Raw genomic sequence first — 15,108 nt, forward strand, 5'->3', positions numbered from 1 at the left:
TATTAACGTCTCCATGAAGACATTTTAGAAAATACATTTAATGCATTCTGTCTCTTTTCTCTTCTGACTTAGCATTGTCAGAGTTTGCTCTTGTGTGCTGTTAAATATTGTCAAATTTAAGGGGCTGGAATTGCTATACTTCTATTTTTTTAAAGTGAAAACTTTATATTTACTTTTGTCATCTCTAGCTAATTCAGAGGAAATCATAGAAGGAAATTCTGTTGACTCATCAATCCAGCAAGTGGTGGGGAGTGGAGGCCAGCGGGTGATCACCATAGTGACTGACGGAGTCCCTCTGGGTAATATACAAACTGCAATCCCTACCGGAGGCATTGGCCAGCCCTTCATTGTAACTATGCAAGACGGACAGCAAGGTGAGTTATCCCATTAGATCATGGTTTATGAAAAGATATTTTAGACATTCAGCTCTCCTCTAAAATTGAGGCATTAAGACAAGTAGTAGAAATGGGAGAATGCCAGTGCCAAATAGGTCAAAGAATTTCTAAAAAAGAAACAGAAACCAGGCTGGCAAAGGCAAATTCCCCTAATACATGTAAAGTTTGTGAGTAAAAACCATAATCTGGTAGAAAGAACAGACTCTTAACCAGCAGGTCACAGAAAGAAAATATTGGTGGTTCTTTTTTTTTTTTTTTTAGATTTTGTTTATTTATTTTTAGAGGAAGGGGAAGGGAGAGAAACATCAACGTGTGGTTTTCTCTCACATACCAGGGACCCAGCCTGTAACCCAGGCATGTGCCTTGATCGGGGATTGAACCGGTGACCCTTTAGTTCATAGCCCACACTCAGTCCACTGAGCTACACCAGCCTGGGCTAGTGGTTCTTAAAAATACAAAAATGTTCAGCCTACTTCATTCATAGCATGAGAAATTCGAATAAATACTGCTCTGAGATACCATCACAACATTATGTTGTTGAGGGTGTGGAGAAACCGGCACCCAAATTACCAGTGAGAGTGTAAACTGAAATGTCCTGTAAAGAGCATGTTGGCAATATCTGTCACTGTTAATAATGTACATACTTTTTGGTTAAAAGTTCTTTTTCTATGAATTTCTCACACACAGAAATGACATATATAATGCTATTTATTCTAGCATTATTTGTAATTGTCAGTGATTAAAAAGAACTGAAGTATATGTTGACAGGGAACTGGATAAATAAATTATGACACAAATACTTTGCAGCTATTAAAAACAACGAGGAGCCCTGGCTGGTGTAGCTCAGTGGATTGAGCACGGGCCTTCGAACCAAACAGCTATGGTTCGATTCCTAGTCAGGGCACATGCCTGGTTTGTAAGCCAGGTCCCTAGTTGGGGTCTACAAGAGGAACTGATGTTTCTCTCTCACATAAATGTTTCTCTCCCTCTTTTTCTCCCTCCTTCCTCTAAAAATATATAAATAAAGTCTTTTTGAACATTTTATTGATTGATTTTTAGAGAAAGAAAGGAAGGAGGGAGAGAGAAAAAAATATCAATTTGTTGTTCCACTTATTTATGCCTTCATTGGGTGCTTCTTGTATGTGGGCAATCTTGGTGAATCTGGGTGATGCTTTAACCCAGTGGGTCCCCAGCCTTTTGGCACCAGGGAACCGTTTCATGGAAGACAATTCTTCCATGGACCAGTGTGAGTGGGAGGATGATTTTAGGATGATTCAAGCACATTACATTGAAATTCACCTTCTGCCGTGTGGCCCAGTTCTTAACAGGTAGACTGGTACCAGTCTGCAGCCCACAGGTTGAGGACCCTGCTCTAACCAACTGAGCTACCTGGCTGAAAGGGGGGGGGGCCCAGTGGCAACACTTTGCATAACTACAGTACACTATCACAGACAGGAAATTGACATTGACAAAATCCACCAACCTTATTGGATTTTTCCAGTGTGATATGCATTCTCTTGTGTGTTTGTGTATATACTTTGTGCTATGCAATTTAATACATGTGTACTTTTGTGTGAGCACCAGAGTCAAGATATAGAACAGTTCCATCACCTGGATCCCTCATGCTACTCTTTTGTATCTACAGCCACCTCCCTTTCCACCCCATTTCTAATTCCTGGCAACCACTAACTCATCTGTTCTGTATCTCTGTATTTTTATTATCATTTCAAGAATGTTACATAAATGGAATCATATGGCATGTAATCTGTTTTTTAATTTTTATAGTTTCAATGATTTTTTAAAAGATTTTATTTATTTATCTTTAGAGGGAAGGGAAGGAGAGAGGGAGAGAAATATCAATGTATGGTTGCTTCCTGAGCATCCCCTGCTGGGAACTGGCCTGCAACCCAAGCATGTGCCCTGACTGGGAATCAAACCCCGGTAGTTTGGTTCGCAGGCCCATGCTCAATCCACTGAGCTACACCAGCCAGGGCAGTATGTAATCTTTTGAGATTGGCTTTTTTCTGTAAGCACAATTTTCTTGATATCCATCCAAGTTGTTTGTCTTAATAGTTCATTCCTTTTTACTGCTGAATATTATTCCATGAGATAGATGTGCAATAGTTTGCCTAACTACTTATCCATTGAAGGACATTTGTTTCCACTTCTGGGCTATCTGTGAATAAAGCTATTGTGATCAATCAGATACAGACTTGTAGAAACAAACACTTTCAGCTCTCTGGAGTAAATGCTCAAAATTGCAATTGCTGGGTCCTGTGGTAAGGACCACAGGACTAATTATGTTTAGTTTTGCAAGAAATTTCCAAACTGTTTTCTAGAGTGACTGTACCATTTTACATTCCTACCAGGAATTTATGAATAATTCAGTTTATCCACATCCTCACCAACATTTGATATTGCCACTAACTTTTAAATTTTTAGCCATTCTCAAGGGAAACAAAAGAAAAAATAAACAAATGTGACTACATTAGATCAAAATGTTTTTGCATAGTAAAGGAAACCATCCACAAAACAAAGAGACAGCCTACTAAATGGGAAAACATACTTGCTAATGATATATCTTATAAGGGGTTAATATCCAAAGTTTATAAAGCATTCATACTACTCAACACCAACAACCAAATCTAATTAAAAAGGGGGCAGAAGACCTGAATAGGAGAGCACACGAATGGCCAATAGACACATGAAAAGATGCTCAAGGTCACTAATCATCAAAGAAGTGAAAACCACAAGGAGATATCACCTTACACCTGTGAGAATGGCTGTCATCAATACATCAACAAACAAGTATTGTCAAGGATGTGGAGAAAAGGGTACCCTCATCCAGTTTGGGGGATTGCAAATTGGTGCAGTCACTATGGTAAACAGTATAGAAGGTCCTCAAAAAATTAAAAACTGAACTAATTTATGACCTAGCAATTTCACTTCTGGGTACATATCCAAGGGAACCCAAAACACTAATTTGAAAAGAGGTATACATCCCTAGATTCACTTCAGTGTTGTTAACAATAGCTAAGATATGGAAGCAACCCAAGTTTCTGTCAGTAGATTATTGGGTGAAAAAGTAGTGGTGCAAGTAATATTTTTTTTTAAAAGGCAGTCTCCTGATAGGTCAGAATAGAGCTGCTCTGATTGGTCAGAACTGTGCAGCTCTGATTGGATGGGGAAAGCTGCAATCCTACTGGTTGAAATAGGATTTCAGGAATTCCTTTATAAGGGCTGGCTCAGATGGCAGAAAGAGTACAGGCAGGTAGTTCAAGTTCAGTGCAGGCTTGTGTGAGAGGAGAGGCTCTTATATAGAATGTGTGCCAGGTTCTGGGATTTTTTAAATTTTTTTATTTTTTGTAATTTGAGCCCAGTTAGCCACCAGGAGCCCTTCTTAGTAAATGTATATCTCAGGTTTACATTATATACTATAGACTATTACTCAACCATAAAAAATAATGAAATCTTAACATCTGAGACAGTGTGGATGGACCTAGAGGGTATTATGCTCAGTGAAATAACTCTGTCACAGAAAGACAAGTACCATAAGATTTCATTTATATGTGGAATCTAAGGAATAAAATAAATGAACAAACAAAACTAAAACGGACTCATAGACACAGAAAGCAAACTGGTGGTTTGCTCCCCTGCCAGAGGGGAGGGGAGTGGGGAAGTGGGTGAAAGAGGCGACGGGACTGGGAAGCACAAATTGGTAGTCACAAAATAGTCATGGGGACATAAGGAGGCATAGGGAGTACCGTCACTGATATTGTGATAACTGCACCACATGTGTGTTGTGAGCACACGTGTTGACCCTCTTTTAACTTATCTATGAAAAGAGAAATAATTAAACTAGATACAGTTAATGGCACACTGCTTTCATGAGAGGTTTCTCAAAAATCTTATGTGAAGCCCTGACTGGTGTGGCTCAGTGGGTGTGGGCCAACTGAAAGGTCACTGATCTGATTCCCAGTGGGGGCATATGCCTGGGTTTTGGACCAGGGTCCCCCATAGGGGCTGTGCAAGAAGCAACCAATCAGTGTTTCTCTAGCATATTGATGTTTATCTCTCTCTCTCTTTCTCCCTCCCTTTCCCTCTCTCTAAAAATAAATAAAATCTTTTTAAAAATCTTATCTGAAGACATCAGACCTTCTTTAGACAAGTTATTCCTGCAGAATTGTAAGCTAATTGGTCATAGCTTCTGACATTTTTATGTAAGAGCCTCAGACCTGGACTTAACTGCATGGCTTCCAAATCTGTCAATCTTTACCCTTCCTCTCGGAGGCCTTCTTAGTGCCTCTTTAATCCTTTCTGTTTCTTTCTGCAGGGCCATGCCTTACCTGCTGCTTCTAAAATCCAAAAGCATATGAAAAATAAAATATCAGAGGATATATTTCAGTTTATTTTCTAATTTGAAGCAAGCAAAACTTCTTTGTTTTACAATGTATTCATCACCTCCAATTGGTGTCCTTTGGCTTGTAGTTCTAACTGTACCTGCTGGTCAGGTTGCAGAAGAGACTATAATTGAAGAAGAGGAAGAAGAAGCAGAGAAGTCGCCATTGACTAAGAAACCAAGGATAGAAGAAATAACAAACAGTGTGGAGGAAAGCCAGGTAATGTTTTTAGCAGTGTGGAGAGAAGAGGGGAAAGAATAAAAACCCAAAACTTTCAAGGCCTGAACCCTTCTTTATCTTTTTGTGCACTCTCTGGATCAGGAATTCTTACCTGGTGGTGACATGGTTTACTTTCACAGGAAGGCACTGAAAAAGAGCTACTACAACAGCAGCTTCAGGAGGCCAATCGAAGAGCCCAGGAATACCGACACCAGCTCCTAAAGAAAGAGCAGGAGGCAGAACAGTACCGCCTCAAACTGGAGGCTATGGCCCGACAACAGCCCAATGGAGTTGAGTTCACCATGGTTGAAGAGGTGGCTGAGGTAGACGCCGTAGTAGTCACAGAGGGGGAGATGGAAGAGAGAGAGGTGGGAGTGCCTGGGGCAGGAGGGGCCTCAGAGCCTCATACTGGAGTTTCCATGGAATCCGTTTCATCTTAACGTACAAGGGCCACAATTTGTACTGTGTCCATCTTCTTCCCCTTTTTAAAAGAAAATACAGAGGACAAACCTTGTATAAAAATTAAGAATGTCCTTAAGAAGAAAACTATAGCAGGGCACAATGCGCGGGCTCAGGAAGGCTTTCTGTGCAACTGGAGATAACAGAGCCAAACTGCGGAATACTTCTTCGAGGGGCCAAAATAATGAGGACCAAATTTCTCAGCTTACATCATTGCTTTAAGCGTAGAGGTAAAAAAATGCTGCCTGTTGGACATTGATTGTTTTTTAAATAACTCACTTTTTATCAAAAGATTTTACTTTTATCAAAAGATTTTTTAAGATATCAAAAGATTTTTAAGATAACATTCCTAATATGGACCCACCCAGATCCTTCAAGAGTTGTACCATCAAGTGACTTGAAAATTCGCCTTAGATGTATGATGTGTATCTGTTACAGAAGAAGAGTAATTGGGAGGGAGGGTAGGAGCAAGCTTTGGGAAAGAGGAAGGAATATATTCCACCTCCAGAGGACCAGACGCTCCTCACTATCCTGAGTTCATTTCACTGGAACGGAGTTTGTGAGTGCCTGCCTAAACTCGATCCATGGTGTGTCATAGCTCAGCTGCCAGTTTTAAGAAACTGAAATGTAACATTTAAAAACTGGAAAGGAACAAAAACTTGTTTATGTGGAGAAGTATATATAAGTCCAGAATCCTCCGGGCTGTGCTTTCACAATGCTGGAAAGTGGCCAGACAGAGAGGCCTTGGGGTTAAGAAGCAATCTGGTGTTGAGATGCAAACTTTGCTCCGACTGCATTTTATAAAATTACAATCAGGATGATAGTCTGTTGTTAGTAAAACTTGCTTCCAAACATTTATTCATGTAATATCAAGCTTTAATAGCAGTTCTTTAATTTTATACAGTATTGCTGTGTTAGAATTCGAAGTGTGCCTTTCTGTAGAACTTACATGGTGTCTCATATGCAATAAAAGAAGGGGGTAGGACAGATGAATGCTGAGGCTGTCGGGTAGTTTTGTTGCCTTTTGATTTGGGAATGAGTAAATTGCTCTGTTTCCTTAAGGTAGGACCTTTTGCAGAGCTTCTGTGCCTTATAGGTGTGTGCCTTCTACAGTAGGTGTCAGTGTGTGCTGGCAAAGGGAGTGAGAATTGTCAGTGCCATAGAGTAAGGAACCAAAGATTCTGGCCGCATACTTCATGTGCCTCACTCCCTTCTCTCTCACTATGCCTGCCTCCTTTGCCTCCCACTTCTGAAAAGTGTTTCACTGCTGGGTTTCTTTGTGTGCCAGCTTGGAGTTAAGAAAGGGAAATGCAGATGAAGAGAGAGAGATGGTGGAGAGGTTACATTACAGAGGTTATGCCTTTGAAATTGGGCCCCCATCATTCTTGACTTGCTTGCTTGCTTTGTTGTACATGACAAGAAGAAACTAAAGGGAGATGTGCCAAGTAAACATTGAATGACTGTTTAGAATATGGTTTTCTAAATTAGTGATCATGGGGAAAACATGCATTTTTAATTTGAAGTAAAACTTGACAGTTAACATGGTTCTATGTATCTTGATCAGTGAAGTAACTTGCCACAGCTTCCTAGGGGTGAAAAATCATTTGGGGCTCAAAAATAAACTGAAAATATAGCTCTCCAAACCAAATTTAACACACAGAATTGGCTATTAGAGTCTTCTAGGCAAAAATGTCAGTTTTAAAATTAATTTCGACAACCGGCCACCTAAGCTTGGTTTTCCCCATGGGTTTGCATACAGAGTGCTTCTCAGGTGGCCAGAGATTACTCTGGGCTGTTGGGGATGATGGAGAAATGCAGTGGAGGAGCCTAGGTAAGGGTGAGAATAAGAGGATAAAATTATGGTATCTGCTGTCAAAGGGTCCTGTTTCTGCTTGTGATGTTTCATTTCATTTTGTTTCCTGAGTCCTTTTATGAACCAGGTGCTAATGATAAGCTGCTGTCGTGTGCCACTTCAGAGCCTTAGCTTTACTATAGTTGGACCAAGTGTCATTTTAGATGTGTTTTGTTTATGTTCTTGGTGTATGTGTTAACTTTAATTCCTTTTTTTTTTCTTTCCTGTTAAGGGGGTTGAGTTTAATGCTGCAGAAGATATCCAGGCCTAACCACCTCACTCTAAGGTAGCTTCTGATTGGGAGTGGGAGTTTTCGTCCAACACTCCCCTTTGAGCATATAGAGTCCTTGCTGTTTTGGGGAACGTTTATCTGTTCTTAATTATCCTTCTATAGGAGGCTGTCGTTCACACACACACACACACACACACACACACACACACCCCTACACCCCTCTAATCCAGCCCAAGGCATTTCTGATGATGGGGTCTCTGAGACAGGGAGTTAGAGGAGAGGTTGGGATTGGGGGGAGAGAGAAGGGAAGGTTCTGGAAAGGATAGCAAAAAGTTACTTGTTTTTATTTACTTGGAATAGACCATTTAGTGTCCCAGAGAAAAGGGAATAAGATTTGGTCTCCAGTTGTATTGCCTTGGAGAGAATGGTAAGTCAGGATCCCTTGAAGTAGTTAGAAGGTGAACATTAAATACATTAAAGTCAGTACCATTTTATGATTTTGCATTTCTTTCAGGATCACCCATGGAAGTTGGGAAATGTGACTAGATCTTCTAGGTTAGGGGATTCCAATTGGCTTATTTATGGCAAGGTTGGATTACAGAGAATCAAATAGCAGACAAGTGGTTCAAAGTTGGTACTTGAGCAGAAGACACCTGGAGCCTAGGATGGTTGCCTTCTTTAAAATAAAGCTGCTTTAATAATATCAGTATTAATATAGGAAATTTACACTGTACCTTTGTATTTTGATCTTAAGCCCACTCGCCCTCCCCCCCACCAAGAAGAGAAAAAAATAAATCTTAACATTTCTGTTCTTGTTCCTTGGCTTTAGGGAAATTACTTATATAGGTATACAATCTCTTCCTACCACTACCTCTGTGGGATCTCTTCATTGTAATACCAGAGTTGAGGTCCTTTAACTGAAATATGGGAGAACTGGGCTTTAGGTTTTCTGTGTTTTGAACTTGGTGCCTTAAAAGAGGTTCTTTTTGTCTATCAGAACTGTGTTCAGCTATTTTTGGCTTTGCCTTTCCCCCTTCCTCAGCCTTACCCTTACGTATTTGAAATCTGCGTGTCTGCCCCATAATGTTGGGAATATGTGGCCACTGATGACTTTCCTCGTGCCAGTGTAAAAGCAATGAATTTACCATAGGGCTCTCCAGTTGAAGCTAGGGATTATGTGACCAGGGCGTTTTTAGTGCCCCTTCGCAGGGTGTATATTTGTGTATATGTTTATAAAGATATATGGACTTTCTCACTTTTTTCTTTATTTAAGGTTCAATTCTGAAGTACCTGGTATAACCTGGAAATTTTTTATTTCATGAAACACATGAGAGAGAGTTTCTTTGGATTTACTAAAGGGGCTGGGGGAAAAAAGGCATTGCTTAGGCCCTTCTGCGAGAGGTGTGCTTTCACAGGCGGTGAAGAGGAACCTGAGGAGTAAGGTCCCAGGGAGAACCGGTACCCGGCTTTACAGAGGTTTGTTTAGCATTTGGTGTGATGACACCATGTAAACTGAAGGATTCAGAGCAGTGTCAGGGTAGAGATGGAGCTGCGCTTCTACAGAGCAAGCCTCCTTTCCACTCCTGTGGCAGCTGTTTTGACCAGCACTTGTACAGTCTCTTAAACCTCTGAAGAAAGAAACCCTGGATAAAGTGCCAGGGCAGAAGGAGCAGACATTCTCTAAATCTACTTTCCCAGTTTAGAATCTCATCCTTTTGAGAGGGATTCTTTTAAGAAAATTTGTGTTGCCCTCTCCTAACGACATTATGAACCAACAGAGCTAGAAAATCTGAGGCACATCATAAACTCTTCCTAGAAGTTTAATACTGAGTGGGAATCAGATTTTGTCCCTGTTTATTGGAGGATGGCCTCCTATGCTCCTTGTGCAGACATCTCTATATGGGCAGAAAAGGAGATTAAGAATGGAATACAGTCCCGGCTGGTGTGGCTCAGTGGATGGAGCGCTGTCCTGTGAACCAAAGGGTCATTGGTTCGATTCCCAGTCTAGGGCACATGCCTGGGCTCTGTCTGGGCCAGGTCCCCAGGAGGGGGTGCACAAGGGGCAGCCACACATTGATGTTTCTTTCCCTCTCTCCCTCCCTCTCTTCCCCTTTGTAAAAATAAATTAAATTTAAAAATAAAAAGAATAGAATACATGTCAAGGGGACCACCTGTATGCTGCTCTAGGCTCTTAATCTGTCTCCTTTTTATGTGATGAATATTTTCCCCTTCTGAATCAGTACTCTTATTTCCTATGCTAAAATATTGAGCAAGAAGGATATACATTTGAATTACGTAGCCTTAGACCTCTGGTGCTGCCCTTTATATTTTGAGCCTCTCTAGGATTACAGGGTAGGGTGACATTCCTAGACTCTACAGTAGCAGTTTTGCTTGTTAATGGCAGGAAATTGTGATTCCCTATCTCTCTGTCTCCTCCCCTTCCCCCTCTAACTACTTCTGCTTCTGTGACCCCATTGTTCTTATCTCACAGTCTTTCCCAGGAACTAGAACTTAATTACCAGGTCATTTATGTTCTGTGGGCCTTGTCTGTCCTCTTTCCACTTCCCGTTATCCCAAATATGTATTTTCTGTTTATTCTGAAGTTTCTGTTTATTTCTGTTGCTTCTGAGAATTTAGGTCACAGTCTCCTAGTTGGTTTCAGGCATCTTGCTCTATCAATAATGATGGCAGCTTCATTCTCTGGCTTGGCCCTGTCTGCTGTTCTCTGCCAAGGCCGTTCATGTTGGGGCAGGAGGTGGGGAGGCAGGTGACTGGGGGGAGGAGAGAAGGAGTGCGGGTGGGGTGCCTCTGTCCTTCAGGTTGTCTGACAGCTTTATGTACAGTATGTTTTAGGAAAACAAATATACTTTTATTTAGGATTTTAATAAAATAGGGTTTGATTCTGATGAGCAAATTTGTGTGTATGTGTGTGATTGAGCATTTGTGTGTGTATATATACCTATACAGATCTATATTATATATATATTAAATTTTTGTACTATCATTTAAAATAAAGGTGTTTCTTAATAAAATATCAGAGTCTTACCATTTCAGGGTGTCACTGAAATTTTTTACATCTCTTGGGCAGAAATTATACCTACTCCTCAATCACAGAGAGACCTCAGTACAGTCATGTGCCACTTAGTGATGGGGATATGTCCTGAGAAATACATTTTTAGGCAGTTCTGTGTGAACATCACAGAGAGTACTTACATACACAAACCCAGATGGCACAGCCCACTACACACCTAGGCTGCATGGTATAGACTGCTGCTCCTAGGCTGCAAACTTACACAGCATGTTACTGTACTGAACACTGTAGGCAGCTGTAACACAGTGCTATTTGTGTGTCTTAAACATAGGGAAGGTACAGTAAAATTACAGTATTAAAGATGGAGAATGGATCCTGACCAGTGTGGCTCAGTTCGACCCACAAAGCAAAAGGTTATGAGTTTGATTCCTGATCAGGGTATGTACCTGGGTTGCAGGTTCGGGCCCTGGTCAGGGCATGTATGAAAGGCAACTGATAAACGTTTCTCACCCTCTCTGTCTCCCTCCTTTTCCCTCCCTCTAAAAATAAATAAAAAATTTTAAAAATATTTGGAATGGTATACCTGTATAGGTGTACCTTACCGGTGGTACCCTTTACCGTGAGTGGAGCCTGCAGGACTAGAAGCTGTTGGACGTGAGCCAGTGAGTGCTGACTGAATGTGGAGGCCTAGCACATGACTCTGCACTGCTGTGGACTTCATAAACCCTGGATATTTAAGCTACAATAATTTTTCATGTATTTATTTACTTTTTAAAAAGATTTTATTTAGCCCTGGCTGGTGTAGCTCAGTGGATGGAGTGCAGTCCTTTGAAGCAAGGGGTTGCTGGTTCAATTCCCAGTCAGGGCACATGCCTGGGTTGCAAGCCAGGTCCCCATTGGGGATACATGGGAGGCAACCACACATTGATGTTTCTCTCCCACTCTTTCTCCTTCCCTTCCCCTCTCTTTAAAAATAAATAAATATTAAAAAAAGATTTTATTTATTTTTGGAGCAAGGGAAAGGGAGGGAGAAAGGGAGAGAAACATCAATGTGTGTTTGCCTCTCATGTGCCTCCTGCAGGGAACCTGGCCCCCAACCCAGGCATGTGCCCTGACTGGGAATCAGAATAAGCTACACTAAATCTACAAAAAGAAAAAACATGAGATTAAATCAAGCATAAGAGAAAATGATGAAATCAAGAGAAATGGTAAACACAAGATGTATGAGGCTGCTGTTGGCATAACACTCTTACAGCAAATTTTTTTTACTCTAACAAAAAGTATAGTAGAGTAAATACATAAACTAGTGACATAGTTGTTTATCATTACCAAGTATTACGTACGGTACGTAACTGGATGTGCTATACTCTCACACGATCGGCAGTGCAGTTGGTTAAACCAGCATCACCACAAATACTCTGTAATGTGTTACGCTATCATGTTACAACTACAATGTCGCCAGGCAATAGAAATTTTTCAGCTCCATTCTAATGTGGGAGTCATATTTGCAGTCCTTCGTTGAGTGAAACATTATTATGTGGTACCGGACCGTGTATGTGTTTGTTATCCAACTGAGCTAATGAGGGCAATGTGGTTGGAAGGCATTGGGGAAGGTTCTTTCCCCTGTTCAGGGTCTTCTCAACCAATTACACCCTCTGCTGCTACCCCTCAGCTGGAATTCTTAACAGGCAGAGCAAGTTGAGGTAAGAAATTAGGTAAGAATGGAAAGAGCCTTTGATAGGCTTGTTAAACTTACATCTTCTTTCTTTCTCTCATTCCTCACCCCCTTCCCTAAAAGCAAACAATGAAGAGAGAACAGTGGCTGGAGGAAATGATTATGGGCCTTGTGTGGGTGCCCAGTCAGATGCTAAGATACAGCGGGGGAAACATCAGACTTAGGGAGGCTTGGAAATAGTGGATTTGCTCTGTTGGCTTGCCAGCTAGCTATTCTTAGTTAATAAGGTGCCTTTTTGTTATCTCAGTCCAATTCGGCACACATTTATTAAGTAAATACAAGTAGCAGTCTGGTTGTGGCACAAACCCCATTGATATCAGGGCTGAATAGACCCATCTGACTGGTAAAATGGCTGTACTTATTTAGTGCATAGTAGTGTTCTGAAAAGCTGCTCCATTGGCAATAAGGATGCCTTTCTTAAATACAGGAGAGTAGTACCAAAGTCAAAGATATGTAAGCATCTGTGTTTAACAATTTCCAGGCAAGCTCTCAAAGTCATTATTTAGGGAATTGAACACCTACCATGTACTAGGTTGTATGTAGATAATTGCTTTTAGGTAAATACACATAGACAACAAATATAGTGTACATATTATTTATAAGGTACATCTGGTCTGGCAGGTACCTGTAAATGTATATACAGTTTTTTGTGTTTTTTTTGCTGAGAAGAAGAGCAGGGCTTGAGGGGTCTTGAGAAACACACACATAAGAGTCTTGTCAAATTAAAATCCTAGTGAGAGATGATCAGGAATGCAGGAGTGTTAAAAGAGGTTTGGATAGAAACCTCGAGTTCTCTGAAGGATAATATTCTTAATGATGGAGAAAAATGTAAACTAGGGCAACTTTCCTGAGTTTTCACTCTGTGAAGTGAGCCCTCTGCTCCAAGAAGATCAGTAGGTAAAAACACAAGTTGAAGTGGCAGCAACCTAGTGATAACTACACCTCTGTAAGGTTTGTGCAAGAGGTTTGGTTGAGTAAGTGAGTTAAGATGAGCGGGAAACCCTGAGCAAAGTGTGGGGCTGCACTCTGTTCCCATAATCAGTCTAAGGTTTAAGAAAGTTTGTATTGTAAGGGAAATTGATGTTTGAGAGAGGCCAATAGAAATAACTTCCACACTTTGAGCTTTTGCTACGTGTCTGGCAGTGAGCTAGGCACCCGGCATACATACAAATATACCTATCTTGCAAGTATGTATTATCTTCAGTATATAGATTTTAAAAAAATTGTGACTTTGCCCAGAATCCCTCAGCTTTAAAAAATTGTTCTAAAACTACAGTTTAGCCTTGCCCAGGTAGCTCAGTTGGTTAGAGCCAACTGAGTTGGCTCACATCATCTCAGTACAGCAAGGTTGTGAGTTCCATCCCTGGGCAGGACATATATAAGAAACAACCAAGGAACACATAATAAGTGGAACAGCAAAATTTATGTTTCTCTCTCTCAAATCAATGAAAAAATAAAAATAAAATTAAAAATAAGTAAATTGTAGTTTCTACATAGAGTTATTAATGTTCTTCATAGTTTGTCCTTTAATCAGAGTAAAAACTTAAAAAAAATTTTATTTATTTTATTTTAGAGAAGAGAAGGGAGGGAGAAAGAGAGGAAGAGAAACATCAATATGTGGTTGCCTCTCAAGTACCCCCTACTGAGGACCTGGCCCACAACCCAGGCATGTGCCCTGACTGGGATTCAAACAGGCGACTGTTTGGTTTTCAATCCGGTGCTCAATCCACTGAGCCACATCAGCCAGGGCCAGAGTACTATCTTATTTGGCTGGGCAGCTAACTTCATCTCCAGTTGCAGTTAAGAACCTGGGCAACCTTTCTTGCAAACTTCTCAAAGTACATTTTGTTCCAGGAGCCATCCCTATAAAGTTGCTGGCCAGCAATACTTGAGCAAGGAGAATCAAAGATAACCTCTCTTATGGGGAATGGACAGGGTCTTCATATCTGGATATGCTGGATATCCTCTCTTTCCTTCCAGATTACTCTTCTCTCTCTTACATTTTATTCTCTATCCCGGGAGGCTAATCTGCATGAATTTCATCAATGGGTTCCATGTACTTTGGCTTTCTGCTGGATTCAGCCAATAGGGAACTCTGGCAAAAGACACCCCTTGCCTGGGTTCACCTGGGCTTAGAGGACCTGAGTCCTTTGACTAAAGGTCACTGCTCCTCACAAGGCAACCTCACTTTCCAGGTTCCAGTAACCACTACCTCCCTTTGTCCTTTCAGGCCTAAGACTGTTACTAGCCTCCAGTTACCAACCTATCCCTTGCCCATACTTTTTAAAAATAGCCTTTCATTATTTAAGAGCATGTTATGTATTTTCTGTTGGGACCCTAATACACCTAGTAAAGGTAGGTTATCTGTTGGATTCAAAGGCTTACTATTTTATCCATATACTTGAGCCTTCCTCTCATACATGTAACCTTACATTCTTATGAGTCAACAGTACTAAAAAGTCAACTGCCAAATAAAGTAGCAGAGAGTGATTCATGCTTGTGTGGTTCCCGAGTGTGGGGTAGTGGCATCAAGGAAACACAAATCTGAGAGGTGGTAATAGCTCAGGCCCCCGTGACTTAGCTCCTAAAGAACCCAAGATGCTTTTCAAACTTTGTGACTGTGCAACCTTCTGTGTTTCAGGTCCCCAAAGCCTTACACAAGCTGATGGACTCTGCCTACTGGGGCCCTGGTTTCTCCATAACCTCCCAGGATACCTCTGAGAAATCAGCTTAGAAATCCCTCAGGAAGACAACTTTATCCTCCTAGTGGCACATTCTGCTTTTT

The 15,108-nt window shown here is 41.0% G+C and overlaps 1 protein-coding gene across 5 annotated transcripts in view; it reads left to right on the forward strand.

The window, feature by feature from the left end:
• The window catches only part of GABPB2 (GA binding protein transcription factor subunit beta 2), a 36,034-nt gene extending 21,000 nt beyond the window's left edge, over positions 1-15,034 (forward strand). For 3 of the 5 annotated variants that reach the window (XM_053670279.1, XM_053670272.1, XM_037126056.2), the window contains 3 exons: positions 189-374; positions 4,884-5,014; positions 5,155-10,591. In XM_053670279.1, coding sequence (XP_053526254.1) covers positions 189-374; positions 4,884-5,014; positions 5,155-5,454 — 617 coding nt within the window. In that variant the 3' untranslated portion in view covers positions 5,455-10,591. Of the gene's footprint in view, positions 1-188; positions 375-4,883; positions 5,015-5,116; positions 10,592-14,964 lie in introns of those variants that run through there. The other 2 variants (XR_008392493.1, XM_053670285.1) reach the window with 2 other exon arrangements.
• Positions 15,035-15,108: the final 74 nt, after the last annotated feature.

This window comes from Artibeus jamaicensis, unplaced genomic scaffold (genome assembly GCF_021234435.1).
Source record: "Artibeus jamaicensis isolate MK-2021 breed Jamaican fruit bat unplaced genomic scaffold, CSHL_Jam_final contig_1715, whole genome shotgun sequence".
NCBI lineage: Eukaryota > Metazoa > Chordata > Mammalia > Chiroptera > Phyllostomidae > Artibeus > Artibeus jamaicensis.